The sequence below is a fragment of the Mixophyes fleayi genome, chromosome 4 (genome assembly GCF_038048845.1).
Source record: "Mixophyes fleayi isolate aMixFle1 chromosome 4, aMixFle1.hap1, whole genome shotgun sequence".
Classification (NCBI taxonomy): Eukaryota; Metazoa; Chordata; class Amphibia; order Anura; family Limnodynastidae; genus Mixophyes; species Mixophyes fleayi.
This window is the reverse complement of record NC_134405.1, coordinates 594,224-612,578: the sequence shown is the minus strand read 5'-3', so window position 1 is coordinate 612,578 and position 18,355 is coordinate 594,224. Positions and strand designations below refer to the sequence as shown.

Here is an 18,355-nt window from a genome sequence, read left to right as displayed (position 1 = left end):
AGGTAGAGTCAGAGCATGTATTAGATATGTGATTAATGTGTTACAGATCATGTATGCTCCAGGCAGAGTCAGAGCATGTATTAGATATGTGATTTGTGTGTTACAGGTCATGTATGATCCAGGCAGAGTCAGAGCATGTATTAGATATGTGATTTGTGTGTTACAGGTCATGTATGATCCAGGCAGAGTCAGAGCATGTATTAGATATGTGATTCATGTGTTACAGGTCATGTATGATCCAGGCAGAGTCAGAGCATGTATTAGATATGTGATTCATGTGTTACAGGTCATGTATGATCCAGGCAGAGTCAGAGCATGTATTAGATATGTGATTCATGTGTTACAGGTCATGTATGCTCCAGGCAGAGTCAGAGCATGTATTAGATATGTGATTTGTGTGTTACAGGTTATGTATGATCCAGGCAGAGTCAGAGCATGTATTAGATATGTGATTTGTGTGTTACAGGTCATGTATGATCCAGGCAGAGTCAGAGCATGTATTAGATATGTGATTTGTGTGTTACAGGGCATGTATGATCCAGGCAGAGTCAGAGCATGTATTAGATATGTGATTTGTGTGTTACAGGTCATGTATAATCCAGGCAGAGTCAGAGCATGTATTAGATATGTGATTAATGTTTTACAGGTCATGTATGATCCAGGCAGAGTCATAGCATGTATTAGATATGTGATTAATGTGTTACAGGTCATGTATGCTCCAGGCAGAGTCAGAGCATGTATTAGATATGTGATTAATGTGTTACAGGTCATGTATGATCCAGGCAGAGAGCATGTATTAGATATGTGATTTGTGTGTTACAGGTCATGTATGATCCAGGCAGAGTCAGAGCATGTATTAGATATGTGATTCATGTGTTACAGGTCATGTATGATCTGGGCAGAGTCAGAGCATGTATTAGATATGTGATTCATGTGTTACAGGTCATGTATGCTCCAGGCAGAGTCAGAGCATGTATTAGATATGTGATTAATGTGTTACAGGTCATGTATGATCCAGGCAGAGTCAGAGCATGTATTAGATATGTGATTTGTGTGTTACAGGTCATGTATGATCCAGGCAGAGTCAGAGCATGTATTAGATATGTGATTCATGTGTTACAGGTCATGTATGATCCAGGCAGAGTCAGAGCATGTATTAGATATGTGATTCATGTGTTACAGGTCATGTATGATCCAGGCAGATTAAGAGCATGTATTAGATATGTGATTCATGTGTTACAGGTCATGTATGATCCAGGCAGAGTCAGAGCATGTATTAGATATGTGATTCATGTGTTACAGGTCATGTATGATCCAGGCAGAGTCAGAGCATGTATTAGATATGTGATTCATGTGTTACAGGTCATGTATGATCCAGGCAGAGTCAGAGCATGTATTAGATATGTGATTAATGTGTTACAGGTCATGTATGCTCCAGGCAGCGTCAGAGCATGTATTAGATATGTGATTAATGTGTTACAGATCATGTATGATCCAGGCAGAGTCAGAGCATGTATTAGATATGTGATTTGTGTGTTACAGGTCATGTATGATCCAGGCAGAGTCAGAGGATGTATTAGATATGTGATTAATGTGTTACAGGTCATGTATGATACAGGCAGAGTCAGAGCATGTATTAGATATGTGATTAATGTGTTACAGGTCATGTATGATCCAGGCAGAGTCAGAGCATGTATTAGATATGTGATTAATGTGTTACAAGTCATGTATGATCCAGGCAGAGTCAGAGCATGTATTAGATATGTGATTAATGTGTTACAGGTCATGTATGATCCAGGCAGAGTCAGAGCATGTATTAGATATGTGATTAATGTGTTACAGGTCATGTATGATCCAGGCAGAGTCAGAGCATGTATTAGATATGTGATTCATGTGTTACAGGTCATGTATGCTCCAGGCAGAGTCAGAGCATGTATTAGATATGTGATTAATGTGTTACAGGTCATGTATGATCCAGGCAGAGTCAGAGCATGTTTTAGATATGTGATTTGTGTGTTACAGGTCATGTATGATCCAGGCAGAGTCAGAGGATGTATTAGATATGTGATTAATGTGTTACAGGTCATGTATGATCCAGGCAGAGTCAGAGCATGTATTAGATATGTGATTAATGTGTTACAGGTCATGTATGATCCAGGCAGAGTCAGAGCATGTATTAGATATGTGATTAATGTGTTACAAGTCATGTATGATCCAGGCAGAGTCAGAGCATGTATTAGATATGTGATTAATGTGTTACAGGTCATGTATGATCCAGGCAGATTCAGAGCATGTATTAGATATGTGATTAATGTGTTACAGGTCATGTATGATCCAGGCAGAGTCAGAGCATGTATTAGATATGTGATCAATGTGTTACAGGTCATGTATGATCCAGGCAGAGTCAGAGCATGTATTAGATATGTGATTCATGTGTTACAGGTCATGTATGCTCCAGGCAGAGTCAGAGCATGTATTAGATATGTGATTAATGTGTTACAGGTCATGTATGATCAAGGCAGAGTCAGAGCATGTATTAGATATGTGATTCATGTGTTACAGGTCATGTATGATCCAGGCAGAGTCAGAGCATGTATTCGATATGTGATTCATGTGTTACAGGTCATGTATGATCCAGGCAGAGTCAGAGCATGTATTAGATATGTGATTCATGTGTTACAGGTCATGTATGATCCAGGCAGAGTCAGAGCATGTATTAGATATGTGATTTGTGTGTTACAGGTCATGTATGATCCAGGCAGAGTCAGAGCATGTATTAGATATGTGATTTGTGTGTTACAGGTCATGTATGATCCAGGCAGAGTCAGAGCATGTATTAGATATGTGATTCATGTGTTACAGGTCATGTATGATCCAGGCAGAGTCAGAGCATGTATTAGATATGTGATTCATGTGTTACAGGTCATGTATGATCCAGGCAGAGTCAGAGCATGTATTAGATATGTGATTCATGTGTTACAGGTCATGTATGCTCCAGGCAGAGTCAGAGCATGTATTAGATATGTGATTTGTGTGTTACAGGTTATGTATGATCCAGGCAGAGTCAGAGCATGTATTAGATATGTGATTTGTGTGTTACAGGTCATGTACGATCCAGGCAGAGTCAGAGCATGTATTAGATATGTGATTTGTGTATTACAGGTCATGTATGCCCCAGGCAGAGTCAGAGCATGTATTAGATATGTGATTTGTGTGTTACAGGTTATGTATGATCCAGGCAGAGTCAGAGCATGTATTAGATATGTGATTTGTGTGTTACAGGTCATGTATGATCCAGGCAGAGTCAGAGCATGTATTAGATATGTGATTCATGTGTTACAGGTCATGTATGCTCCAGGCAGAGTCAGAGCATTTATTAGATATGTGATTTGTGTGTTACAGGTCATGTATGATCCAGGCAGAGTCATAGCATGTATTAGATATGTGATTTGTGTGTTACAGGTCATGTATGATCCAGGCAGAGTCAGAGCATGTATTAGATATGTGATTTGTGTGTTACAGGTCATGTATGATCCAGGCAGAGTCAGAGCATGTATTAGATATGTGATTTGTGTGTTACAGGTCATGTATGATCCAGGCAGAGTCATAGCATGTATTAGATATGTGATTAATGTGTTACAGGTCATGTATGATCCAGGCAGAGTCAGAGCATGTATTAGATATGTGATTAATGTGTTACAGGTCATGTATGATCCAGGCAGAGTCATAGCATGTATTAGATATGTGATTAATGTGTTACAGGTCATGTATGATCCAGGCAGAGTCAGAGCATGTATTAGATATGTGATTACTGTGTTACAGGTCATGTATGCTCCAGGCAGAGTCAGAACGTGTCTTAGAGCTGTGGGTCAGTGCTGTACAGAGAAGTATTACCTCAGCCTACAGTGAGAATAAAAGAGACAGCGGCAGTCTTGTAAGTAACAGACAACACAATTGTGACGTAATCTATACATTAAATGGGATTAATTTAGGAGAATCTATAATGGAAAAGGATTTGGGAGTGCTCGTAGACAGTAGACTCAGCAATAGTGCTCAATGTCAAGCAGCAGCTGCAAGGGCAAACAAAGTATTGGCATGCATAAAAAGGGGCATAGATGCAAGGGAAGACAGTGTAATTTTGCCACTGTATAAATCGTTGGTAAGACCTCATCTTGAATATGCAGTACAGTTCTGGGCACCACTCTGTAAAAAAGATAATTTGGAACTAGAAAGGGTTCAGAGAAGGGCGACAAAATTGATAAAGGGTATGGAGTCATTAAGTTATGAGGAAAGGTTAGCCAGTTTAGGCATGTTTACTTTAGAAAAGAGGCGTCTAAGGGGAGATATGATTACTATGTACAAATACATTAGGGGTCAATACGGAGAGCTTTCATGGGAACTTTTTACCCCAAGGACCATACACAGGACACGTGGTCATCCCCTAAGGTTAGAGGAGAGGAAATTTCACAACCAGCAAAGGAAGGGGTTCTTTACAGTAAGGGCAGTCAAGATATGGAATTCATTGCCAGGGAAGGTTGTGATGGCAGATTCAATAGATATGTTTAAGAAAGGGTTAGACACATTTTTAGCAGAAAAGTGTATCCAAGGATACGACCGTTAATTAAAATTTTCACAATTTAAACACATTGGCAGTTGGTTACTCTGGATCAATTTCAAATATAAGTGCAGGATCGCAGGAGATCCAAAATAGGTTGAACTTGATGGACTGTTGTCTTTTTTTCAACCTCAACTATGTTACTATGACGGCAGCTGAGACTACAGAACAGAACCCATATTATTTCTTCCCCTCCAGCGATTGCCCCGATCAGAGGCACCAGCACAGGGAGCAGCTCTCAGTGCTCAGGACACCGTGCTGAGGGTCCCGGGGAACGCAGCCTGCTGTGACTGCCGTGCAGCTGAACCAGAGTGGGCGAGTATAAACCTGGGAGTGACCCTCTGCATCGAGTGTAGTGGGATTCACAGGTGAGTACATGTCTCATACACAATGTCCACACATTGCCCAGAAACAAACCACAAGTGGAATCCGCTTACTGACACACAACATCCACATACTACACAGAACCAGACCACACGTGGTATCCGCTTACTGACACACAACATCCACATACTACCTAGAACCAGACCACACGTGGTATCTGCTTACTGACACACAACATCCACATACTACCTAGAACCAGACCACACGTGGTATCCGCATATTGACACACAATGTCCACATACTACCCAGAACCAGATCACACGTGGTATCCGCATACTGACACACAATGTCCACATACTACCCAGAACCAGATCACACATGGTATCCACTTACTGACACACACTGCCAGAACCAGACCACACGTGGTATCTGCTTACTGACACACAATGTCCACATACTACCCAGAACCAGCCCACACGTGGTATCCGCTTACTGACACACAATGTCCATACACTACCCAGAACCATACCACACGTGGTATCTGCTTACTGACACATTATGTCCATACACTGCCAGAACCAGACCACACTTGGTATCCGCTTACTGACACACAATGTCCACACTGCCAGAACCAAACCACACTTGGTATCCACTTACTGACACACACACACTGCCAGAACCAGACCACACGTGGTATCCGCTTACTGACACACAATGTCCATACACTGCCAGAACCAGACCACACTTGGTATCTGCTTACTGACACACAATGTCCATACACTACCCAGAACCAGATCACACGTGGTATCTGCTTACTGACACACAATGTCCATACACTGCCAGAACCAGACCACACTTGGTATCTGCTTACTGACACACAATGTCCATACACTGCCAGAACCAGCCCACACTTGGTATCTGCTTACTGACACACAATGTCCATACACTGCCAGAACCAGACCACACTTGGTATCCACTTACTGACACACAATGTCCATACACTGCCAGAACCAGACCACACTTGGTATCTGCTTACTGACACACAATGTCCATACACTACCCAGAACCAGACCCCACGTGGTATCTGCTTACTGACACACAATGTCCACATACTGCCCAGAACCAGACCACACATGGTATCTGCTTACTGACACACAATGTCCATACACTACCCAGAACTATACCACACGTGGTATCTGCTTACTGACACACAATGTCCATACACTGTCAGAACCAGACCACACTTGGTATCTGCTTACTGACACACAATGTCCATACACTGCCAGAACCAGCCCACACTTGGTATCTGCTTACTGACACACAATGTCCATACACTGCCAGAACCAGACCACACTTGGTATCTGCTTACTGACACACAATGTCCATACACTGCCAGAACCAGACCACACTTGGTATCTGCTTACTGACACACAATGTCCATACACTACCCAGAACCAGACCCCATGTGGTATCTGCTTACTGACACACAATGTCCACATACTGCCCAGAACCAGACCACACATGGTATCTGCTTACTGACACACAATGTCCATACACTACCCAGAACCATACCACACGTGGTATCTGCTTACTGACACACTATGTCCATACACTGCCAGAACCAGACCACACGTGGTATCTGCTTACTGACACACAATGTCCACATACTACCCAGAACCAGACCACACATGGTATCCGCATACTGACACACAATGTCCACACTGCCAGAACCAGACCACACGTGGTATCTGCTTACTGACACACATTGTCCATACACTGCCAGAACCAGACCACACGTGGTATCTACTTACTGACACACATTGTCCATACACTACCCAGAACCAGACCACACGTGGTATCTGCTTACTGACACACAATGTCCACATACTGCCCAGAACCAGACCACACGTGGTATCTGCTTACCGACAAACTGGGTCTGATTAATTAAGGAACATCAAATCTGATACTTACCGGATTTTGTGTTTAATTGCACTGCGTATGCTCAGAAACTAACTATACGCCAGAGAACACAATAGTATGCCATTCATCTTCGAGTGTAAAGGAGAATTAGGAGAGTCTATGGTTTCATTGGCAGAACGGGGCGAGGACTAGGTGTATACACGTAGTCAATGTACAGGAAGGGTGTGCCAAGTTCGAGTGCTTGCAGTAGCGTCCGATTCACGGTTTGCTCGTTTTCTGTCTTATCACTTGCACCAGGTCTGGTGTCAGTGCTGATCATTGGTGATGATGGCTGAGAATGCACACTCCATCACTAGACCATGTGCTTAGTCAGGAGCTACTGTAAAAATGCATTTTATATTCAGTAGACATTCATTATATCCTAATTAATATATGTTGTGGGGGGGTGTAAACACTTTTTTTTAAATGTTTTTTCATTATTTTATTAACAGGTGACTGTTAATCACTGAATACATTTGTTTTTCTGAGCATTCTTTTGGGACATTATATTCCACATTATGTATTGTACGTATCCTGCAGGGCAGAATGTACCTACACCTGTATTCAACGAGATGTATTTTCTGATCCGCTCCTTCTTGAATACGGTCGTGCGTATGCACATTACGCTCTTCATGAATCAGGCCAGAATCCTACCTGTTCACCCTTACATTACAATCTACCACTAGGGCTGTGATTTTCATTTTCTTTTATGACATTAGGCTCAGATAATAACTGGAATGTGCCACACTAGAATTGAATTAAATTCAACGCAAAGCCCCATCACTTACTTATTCATCTAGGTCAGCGTTTCCCAAACCCCGTTCTCAGGACCCCTCACAGTGCAGGTTTTCCAGCTGATAAAGGAAATAATTAGTGTCAGTCAGTAATGAATACACCTGTGCTCCAGTAGAGATCTGGAAAACATGCACTGCTAGGGGTCCATGGGGACTGGGTTTGGGATCTAGGTGATGTCACATTCTCTCATGCATGTAAACTCCTCATCTTCTCTTCCCTATGCAGAAGCCTGGGTGTCCATTTCTCCAAGGTCCGTTCGCTCACCCTAGATTCCTGGGAACCAGAACTTGTGAAGGTGATGTCTGGTTTGGGGGTGAGGGGCTGTTATTTTGGGTAGTGTCTGGTTTTAGAGTGGAAACGTGTTTGTCATGGGAATCTTGGCTGCCTTGATAACACTTGTTGTTTATTATGTGACTATAGAAGTGGGGAGATTTACAATTAATGGAAGTTTACATAAATCTATACACCTTACTCATTTTTCCTATGTTAGCATGTTATTATATTCCTCCCAGGCTAGTGACTTTGTGAGGTCTCTAGACAGTTCTATATGCAGACAATATAAACCTCAACTGTAACAGCTCTTCCCCAGCGACAGTGCAAAGCTGGGTACACACTATAGGTGTTTTCACCCTATTATCCTGCCAATCACATGATAAACGACTGTTGGGGCCCATATTCCATTAGTGTGTACGCTCCCACCATCATGTTTTATCGTCCCAAAGCACATCGTATCGTTTGATGTTATAAACTACACTAAAAATCACCATCATCGAGAGTATCCACTCATGACCAGCAGTGTAGGCAGATCTCCATAGAGTGTAGGGTCATGATCTTTTCAGCAGATAGATATGACAGAAGAGCACATATGTGAAGGTAAATCGTGTAAGTGTGTATGTATGAATCAGTATGCTCATCGGGACATTCAATCGTTGGTAACATTGTAACAGATGTCGCAACGGGGAGAAATTTTCTGTAGGGTGTACCCAGCTCAATTCCCGGCTCTTGTGAGATATTCCGGCTCCGCCACCTTTTCTGTTGAGTTCTAATTGGATTACTGCCCAGAGATCCACTTGTAGCTCTCGACACAAGACAGAAGTACTTTCATCTCAAACATCTCCACAGCAGGAGAACTGATCCCTGTTCAGACACCGAGGGATGGGGGAATAAAGGACCCAGGACATAACATTCAATACATACATAACTGTAAATGTTGTGGGGGCTTAAAATTAAAATGAGGTCACATTTTCCATGTTTCCTTGTGTAAAGTATTCCTGGATCCCTATAATTCCAGGGGCTCACTGGAGATTTCTGTAGTAACATAAATGGCCAGGTCCATCCTTGTGAGCTGGTGATGATTTTTACGTCAATGAGGTGAAGTCACTGACATGTGTCTGTGAATGTGCACCTATTGGGACTGGGAGGAGAAGGCACTTATGGGAGTCCTTTCCTAAGGTGGATCTATGGGGGTCTTTTCATCCGGTGGAGGCATCTGAGGGGGTCCATTTATGATGTGGAGATATACCCCCATATCTACCTTCACCTTTTATAAGGTGGATATGGGGGTATATTTATTAGGTGGAGGCGTGTGCGGTTAACATTGCTGTCATTTGTTTCCAGCTAATGTGTGAACTTGGAAACAACACCATTAATGGGATCTATGAGGCTCGGATTGAAGAAATGAACATAAAGAAACCGACATCCTCCAGCACACGGTGATGTCCCTAATCCTATGACTTTAGCACTGATACGATGACATCATTTAGCTTTCAGCACAGTACATTAATAGAGTCAGCGCTAATCAGAGACATTATATATCATGACATCACAGATATATGTCAACCTTTCCATAGCATTAAGGAGTGTTGGATGATCTGTTATCTAGCGGGGTGTAATAATGTTTACTCTGTACTACTACCAACCAGCTCTCTGTTCCTTAGTAGCTGTAGTGTAATATAGGTGCGCATGGGACTTGTTCCCATGCTCCTAGCTCTGTAATGTCAGATATTTTGTATTGGGAGATATTACTGATTTTCTGCACTCACATGCTTCTATGCTTTAAATGTGATAAAAATGATTGACGTTATTATCGCAGAGTGCAACTGTCTCAGAAGAGTAACCCATAACACCTGTTCTATGAAATAAGAAATGGATTTATAAATTAATTTTCCACTTATATTGTGCGTGTTCCATATCTTGTCATTAAGTTTAGGTGCACTCGTTTACGTCACTTTCTCTGTCCAGACTTCAATGTCTTAAAATGGTGTTAGATCTTTGTGAGTTAAATGCAGTGTTGTTGGTAAACATAGATATATGACTCTTGTTGTACTTTCAATCCAGTAGCGAAAAGGAAACTTGGATTCGTGCTAAATATGTAGAAAAGAAATTTATCACGAAACTTCCTCAGACAACATTGCGCGTTTCCCCACATCATGGTAACCAGTGTGCCCGTCCAAACAGCACCCCAGAAAGTAGAACATTGGAGAACAGGCCAATGAGTGGACCCAACAGGTGGCCGACCAGCAGCCCCGGGAGACAGAAAGAGAACAACTGGCTTGACGGCAAAAGGAGGAACACCGAAACAGAAGCTGATTGCAACCGACCCATTGGCCGACTAAAGCCTAAACCCCAACTGCGACCTAAACCGGGGACTGCCCCTCCTCTCCCTGGTGGTAAGCTTGTGCACTTTAGACAATATCAGCTGAGGCTGTGAAGGTGTATTAATTAGACCAGTGTTTCCCAAACCCAGTCCTCTGGGAACCGTAACTGTGCTTGTTGTCCATATCTCTTTGTTGGAGCACAGGTGTATTCACTACTGACTGACACATTTTGAAAGATCCACAGTTGATAATTATTTCACATGTGACCTGGAAAACCTGCACTGTTAGGGGTCCCTGAGGACTGGGTTTGGGAAACACTGAATAAGACAATGTACTGGCCCTAAGTGTGTAATGCTTCTTTTACTGACACCACTGGACCTTTCTCTTCTCGCTCTCCGACTTATAACTAGTAATATAGAAAAACACAGAGAGCTTGGACCGAGCCTGGTCGGCTTTGTATCAGTGACTCTGAGCATGCCGGGAGGAGTAAAACTGCTTCTGGGCCTTTTGGTTAAGATCAGGTTTATATGCCCAAGTACGTAGTGGGGCTTAAAGTGGCCCCCTGTCTGCGATGGGCTGACACCTGGTCCTCTGGCCAAGAGGCTGGTGGAGTTTGGAGCCTGAGGTGCTGACGTGCCACCGGTAAGAGAGGGCCAGGGTGCCTGAAAATTCACTGGTGATGGGTTTGCACTTGCACCCTCATGGTGGACAGAGTACGGCACAAGCACTTTTAACCTCCCTTCATCACATTTTATTTCTTGGTCGTGGCCTTTTGGCTAGATCAGATATGAAGGGACCTTTTATTGGCTCAGGGATGACAATGGACTCTCCCTTGCTTCAGCAAAGGGGGGACTTGAAGATCCTTGTTCCCTCTCTGGGGCCTTCTGGATCCCGGAGAACGGTTCCCTTTCTCTTTAGAAAAGGGTCCAAAGTCCCAAGCCCCCAGCACAGTCACAAACTGCACTGGGTGATTAGGAGCACGCATCTCGGGCTTCAATTAAAAAAAACCTTTATGCTGTAAATCCCTCGTTTCAGTTTGGCTCAACGAGTTATGTGTCACTTGTCTAAACAGGGGCCAAATCCGGAATTAGTGATGGGAATGATCTACCCAACCTTCATCCAGGTGCCCTCTTATACCGAGCTGCAGAACATCGTTATCTGCCCACTATGGCAGATGCCCTGGCGCATGGTGCAGATGTGAATTGGGTGCGCAGTGATGAGGATGGACGGACGCCACTAATCCGAGCTGTGCTTTCCGTAAGTGACTATACTTATATCTATCTCATTCTCTATCTAATATCTACCTATCTCATACCTATCTCTATCATGTATATTTGTTTATCTAATATCTACTTATCTCATGTCCATCTCTCTCCATCTCATATCTAATATCATGTCTATCTATTTATCTAATATTTATTTATCTAATCTCTATCTAATATCTAACTATCTCATGTCCATCTCTTTCTCTATCTCATATCTAATATCTACCTATCTCATGTCCATCTCTTTCTCTATCTCATATCTACCTATCTCATGTCCATCTCTTTCTCTATCTCATATCTAATATCTACCTATCTCATGTCCATCTCTTTCTCTATCTCATATCTACCTATCTCATGTCCATCTCTTTCTCTATCTCATATCTAATATCTACCTATCTCACGTCCATCTCTTTCTCTATCTCATGTCCATCTCTTTCTCTATCTAATATCTACCTATCTCATGTCCATCTCTTTCTCTATATAATATCTACCTATCTCATGTCCATCTCTTTTTCTATCTCATATCTAATATCTACCTATCTCATGTCCATCTCTTTCTCTATCTCATATCTACCTATCTCATGTCCATCTCTTTCTCTATCTCATATCTAATATCTACCTATCTCATGTCCATCTCTTTCTCTATCTAATATCTACCTATCTCATGTCCATCTCTTTCTCTATATAATATCTACCTATCTCATGTCCATCTCTTTTTCTATCTCATATCTAATATCTACCTATCTCATGTCCATCTCTTTCTCTATCTCATATCTACCTATCTCATGTCCATCTCTTTCTCTATCTCATATCTAATATCTACCTATCTCATGTCCATCTCTTTCTCTATCTCATATCTACCTATCTCATGTCCATCTCTTTCTCTATCTAATATCTACCTATCTCATGTCCATCTCTTTCTCTATCTCATATCTATATCATGTATATCTCTTTATCTAATATTTATTTATCTAATATCCATCTTTCTCTAATATATATCTATCTCACTAATTTCTATTTCATGTCTTTTTTTTATCTAATATCTATCTATCTCATATATATCTAATATCTAACCATCTCATCTACCTATATCATGTCTAAGGGCCTGATTCATTGAGGATCTTAAATGAAGAGGATTCTTATTTCAGTCTCCTGGACAAAACCATGTTACAATGCAAGGGGTGCAAATGAGTGTTCTGTTTTGCACATAAGTTAAATACTGACTGTTTTTTCATGTAGCACACAAATATCTACTTTCAATTTCAGTGTACAAATAAGCTATCAAGTATTTGTGTGCTACATGAAAAAACAATCAGTATTTAACTTATGTGCAAAACAGAACACTCATTTGCACCCCTTGCATTGTAACATGGTTTTGTCCAGGAGACTGAAATAAGAATCCACTTCATTTAAGATCCTTAATGAATCAGGCCTTAACTCTTTATCTAATATGTATCTAATATCTATTTATCTCATAGATCTCTGTCTGTCTCACATGCTTCTTATGTTGTCCTCAGGATTCTCTTGTTGCGTGTGAGTTTCTTCTGCAGAACGGGGCAAGTGTCAACCAGGTTGACAAAGATGGCCGGGGACCCCTTCACCATGCTACACTTCAGGGGTACACAGGGTAAATATAATATTCTCCCTCTCCTTGGAACTGCTCCTGGAAATGTCCCTCTCTCTACTTATATCTATATTTTCTTGACTGTCTCATTTCATAGGCTGGCATGTCTCTTTTTGAAGCGGGGGGCAGATAGTAACGCTCTGGATAATGATAATAAAGATGTCCTCTCCATCGCCATTGAAGCAGCCAATGCAGACATCGTAACACTGTGAGTGAAGAGGGGAACACCATAAATCTCGGGGACGCTGAGCGGCTAGTGATCGTCTTGTTATGCTTTACATATAAAGGGCTTTTCTATAACTGAGGAATGATAGAAATGTCATCTTCTCCTTACCATTGTTTTTCTTTGTATCATATAGTGTATAATGTTATATCGCCAGTAAATTCTATCAATGGTCAGAATGTTGCTCTTGGGGCCAGTGTACAGGCTTAAATACACATTGATAAAACCACTGCCTAATGAGGTGTGTTACCAGCAGTCTCCACTGGAGGGCAGAACTACAGTCAAAGGTTTCACTAAACCCCCCTTTTAGAAAAGTTACCTTAACGGGATGTACTCATTAAATAATAAAGGCTGAGATTTTGGGTCTACAAGAAAAAGTTTGAATGATGAGCAAAAAATTTCTCCTTTCTCTTTCAGCCCTCATTGCTGACATTTAGAGAGCAGGCGTCTCCTACTGTAAAAATATGGAGATAAAAAAACAACCGTTTGTTTTCTTTTATGGTACTGCAAGAAGTGTAACAGCCGCTGATACAGGGAGGGTAGCAGCTACGGGGCCCAGACATGAGAGGCCGATAGCCACCACAGACAGTGTAACACCCGCTGATACAGGGAGGGCAGCAGCTACGGGGCCCAGACATGAGAGGCCGATAGACACCACAGACAGTGTAACACCCGTTGATACAGGGAGGGTAGCAGCTACAGGGCCCAGACATGAGGAGAGGCTGATAGCCACCACAGACAGTGTAACACTCGCTGATACAGGGAGGGCAGCAGCTACAGGGCCCAGACATGAGGAGAGGCCGATAGCCACCACAGACAGTGTAACACCCACTGATACAGGGAGGGTAGCAGCTACGGGGCCCAGACATGAGAGGCCGATAGCCACCACAGACAGTGTAACACCCGCTGATACAGGGAGGGCAGCAGCTACGGGGCCCAGACATGAGGAGAGGCCGATAGCCACCACAGTGTAACACCCGCTGATACAGGGAGGGTAGCAGCTACGGGGCCCAGACATGAGGAGAGGCTGATAGCCACCACAGACAGTGTAACACCCGCTGATACAGGGAGGGCAGCAGCTACGGGGCCCAGACATGAGGAGAGGCTGATAGCCACCACAGACAGTGTAACACCCACTGATACAGGGAGGGTAGCAGCTACGGGGCCCAGACATGAGAGGCCGATAGCCATCACAGACAGTGTAACACCCGCTGATACAGGGAGGGCAGCAGCTACGGGGCCCAGACATGAGAGGCCGATAGCCACCACAGACAGTGTAACACCCGCTGATACAGGGAGGGTAGCAGCTACGGGGCCCAGACATGAGAGGCCGATAGCCACCACAGACAGTGTAACACCCGCTGATACAGGGAGGGCAGCAGCTACGGGGCCCAGACATGAGAGGCCGATAGCCACCACAGACAGTGTAACACCCGCTGATACAGGGAGGGTAGCAGCTACGGGGCCCAGACATGAGAGGCCGATAGCCACCACAGACAGTGTAACACCCGCTGATACAGGGAGGGCAGCAGCTACGGGGCCCAGACATGAGGAGTGGCCGATAGCCACCACAGTGTAACACCCGCTGATACAGGGAGGGTAGCAGCTACAGGGCCCAGACATGAGGAGTGGCCGATAGCCACCACAGACAGTGTAACACCCACTGATACAGGGAGGGTAGCAGCTACAGGGCCCAGACATGAGAGGCCGATAGCCACCACAGTGTAACACCCGCTGATACAGGGAGGGTAGCAGCTACAGGGCCCAGACATGAGGAGTGGCCGATAGCCACCACAGACAGTGTAACACCCACTGATACAGGGAGGGTAGCAGCTACGGGGCCCAGACATGAGGAGAGGCCGATAGCCACCACAGACAGTGTAACACCCACTGATGCAGGGAGGGTAGCAGCTACGGGGCCCAGACATGAGGAGAGGCCGATAGCCACCACAGACAGTGTAACACCCACTGATACAGGGAGGGTAGCAGCTACGGGGCCCAGACATGAGGAGAGGCCGATAGCCACCACAGACAGTGTAACACCCACTGATGCAGGGAGGGTAGCAGCTACGGGGCCCAGACATGAGGAGAGGCCGATAGCCACCACAGACAGTGTAACACCCGCTGATACAGGGAGGGTAGCAGCTACAGGGCCCAGACATGAGGAGAGGCCGATAGCCACCACAGACAGTGTAACACCCACTGATACAGGGAGGGTAGCAGCTCCGGGGCCCAGACATGAGAGGCCGATAGCCACCACAGACAGTGTAACACCTGCTGATACAGGGAGGGTAGCAGCTACGGGGCCCAGACATGAGAGGCCGATAGCCACCACAGACAGTATAACACCCACTGATACAGGGAGGGTAGCAGCTACGGGGCCCAGACATGAGGAGAGGCCGATAGCCACCACAGACAGTGTAACACCAGCTGATACAGGGAGGGTAGCAGCTACAGAGCCCAGACATGAGAGGCCGATAGCCACCAAAGACAGTGTAACACCCGCTGATACAGGGAGGGTAGCAGCTACAGGGCCCAGACATGAGAGGCCGATAGCCACCACAGACAGTGTAACACCTGCTGATACAGGGAGGGTAGCAGCTACAGGGCCCAGACATGAGAGGCCGATAGCCACCACAGACAGTGTAACACCCGCTGATACAGGGAGGGTAGCAGCTACAGGGCCCAGACATGAGAGGCCGATAGCCACCACAGACAGTGTAACACCCGCTGATACAGGGAGGGTAGCAGCTACAGGGCCCAGACATGAGAGGCCGATAGCCACCACAGACAGTGTAACACCCGCTGATACAGGGAGGGTAGCAGCTACAGGGCCCAGACATGAGAGGCCGATAGCCACCACAGACAGTATAACACCCACTGATACAGGGAGGGTAGCAGCTACGGGGCCCAGACATGAGAGGCCGATAGCCACCACAGACAGTGTAACGCCTGCTGATACAGGGAGGGTAGCAGCTACGGGCCCAGACATGAGGAGAGGCCGATAGCCACCACAGACAGTGTAACACCCGCTGATACAGGGAGGGTAGCAGCTACGGGGCCCAGACATGAGGAGAGGCCGATAGCCACCACAGTGTAACACCCGCTGATACAGGGAGGGTAGCAGCTACGGGGCCCAGACATGAGGAGAGGCCGATAGCCACCACAGTGTAACACCCACTGATACAGGGAGGGTAGCAGCTACGGGGCCCAGACATGAGAGGCCGATAGCCACCACAGACAGTGTAACACCCGCTGATACAGGGAGGGTAGCAGCTACGGGCCCAGACATGAGGGGTGGCCGATAGCCACCACAGTGTAACACCCACTGATACAGGGAGGGTAGCAGCTACGGGGCCCAGACATGAGAGGCCGATAGCCACCACAGACAGTGTAACACCCGCTGATACAGGGAGGGTAGCAGCTACGGGCCCAGACATGAGGGGTGGCCGATAGCCACCACAGACAGTGTAACACCCGCTGATACAGGGAGGGTAGCAGCTACGGGGCCCAGACATGAGAGGCCGATAGCCACCACAGTGTAACACCCGCTGATACAGGGAGGGTGGCAGCTACGGACCAAGACATGAGGAGAGGCCGATAGCCACCACAGACCGTGTAACACCCGCTGATACAGGGAGGGTAGCAGCTACGGGGCCCAGACATGAGGAGAGGCCGATAGCCACCACAGACAGTGTAACACCCGCTGATACAGGGAGGGTAGCAGCTACGGGCCCAGACATGAGGAGAGGCCGATAGCCACCACAGTGTAACACCCACTGATACAGGGAGGGTAGCAGCTACGGGGCCCAGACATGAGAGGCCGATAGCCACCACAGACAGTGTAACACCCGCTGATACAGGGAGGGTAGCAGCTACGGGGCCCAGACATGAGAGGCCGATAGCCACCACAGACAGTGTAACACCCACTGATACAGGGAGGGTAGCAGCTACGGGGCCCAGACATGAGGAGAGGCCGATAGCCACCACAGTGTAACACCCGCTGATACAGGGAGGGTAGCAGCTACGGGGCCCAGACATCAGGAGTGGCTGATAGCCACCACAGACAGTGTAACACCCGCTGATACAGGGAGGGCAGCAGCTACGGGGCCCAGACATGAGAGGCCGATAGCCACCACAGTGTAACACCCGCTGATACAGGGAGGGTAGCAGCTACGGAGCCCAGACATGAGGAGAGGCCGATAGCCACCAGAGTGTAACACCCACTGATACAGGGAGGGTAGCATCTACGGGGCCCAGACATGAGGAGAGGCCGATAGCCACCACAGTGTAACACCCGCTAATACAGGGAGGGTAGCAGCTACGGGGCCCAGACATGAGGAGTGGCCGATAGCCACCACAGACAGTGTAACACCCGCTGATGCAGGGAGGGTAGCAGCTACGGGGCCCAGACATGAGGAGTGGCCGATAGCCACCACAGACAGTGTAACACCCACTGATACAGGGAGGGTAGCAGCTACGGGCCCAGACATGAGGAGAGGCCGATAGCCACCACAGACAGTGTAACACCCACTGATACAGGGAGGGTAGCAGCTATGGGCCCAGACATGAGGAGAGGCCGATAGCCACCACAGTGTAACACCCGCTGATACAGGGAGGGTAGCAGCTACGGGGCCCAGACATGAGGAGAGGCCGATAGCCACCACAGTGTAACACCCGCTGATACAGGGAGGGTAGCAGCTACGGGGCCCAGACATGAGGAGAGGCCGATAGCCACCACAGACAGTGTAACACCCGCTGATACAGGGAGGGTAGCAGCTACGGGGCCCAGACATGAGGAGAGGCCGATAGCCACCACAGACAGTGTAACACCCGCTGATGCAGGGAGGGTAGCAGCTACGGGGCCCAGACATGAGAGGCCGATAGCCACCACAGACAGTTAACACCCGCTGATACAGGGAGGGTAGCAGCTACGGGGCCCAGACATGAGGA

General features: G+C 46.0%; 1 protein-coding gene across 2 annotated transcripts in view; it reads left to right on the top strand.

Moving 5' to 3' along the window:
• The window catches only part of ACAP1 (ArfGAP with coiled-coil, ankyrin repeat and PH domains 1), a 167,851-nt gene that overhangs the window by 127,035 nt on the left and 22,461 nt on the right, over positions 1 to 18,355 (top strand). For both annotated transcript variants that reach the window (XM_075206092.1, XM_075206093.1), the window contains 8 exons: positions 3,823 to 3,934; positions 4,814 to 4,983; positions 7,919 to 7,988; positions 9,311 to 9,405; positions 10,031 to 10,362; positions 11,363 to 11,547; positions 13,073 to 13,182; positions 13,277 to 13,387. In XM_075206092.1, coding sequence (XP_075062193.1) covers positions 3,823 to 3,934; positions 4,814 to 4,983; positions 7,919 to 7,988; positions 9,311 to 9,405; positions 10,031 to 10,362; positions 11,363 to 11,547; positions 13,073 to 13,182; positions 13,277 to 13,387 — 1,185 coding nt within the window. The remainder of the gene's footprint in view (positions 1 to 3,822; positions 3,935 to 4,813; positions 4,984 to 7,918; positions 7,989 to 9,310; positions 9,406 to 10,030; positions 10,363 to 11,362; positions 11,548 to 13,072; positions 13,183 to 13,276; positions 13,388 to 18,355) is intronic.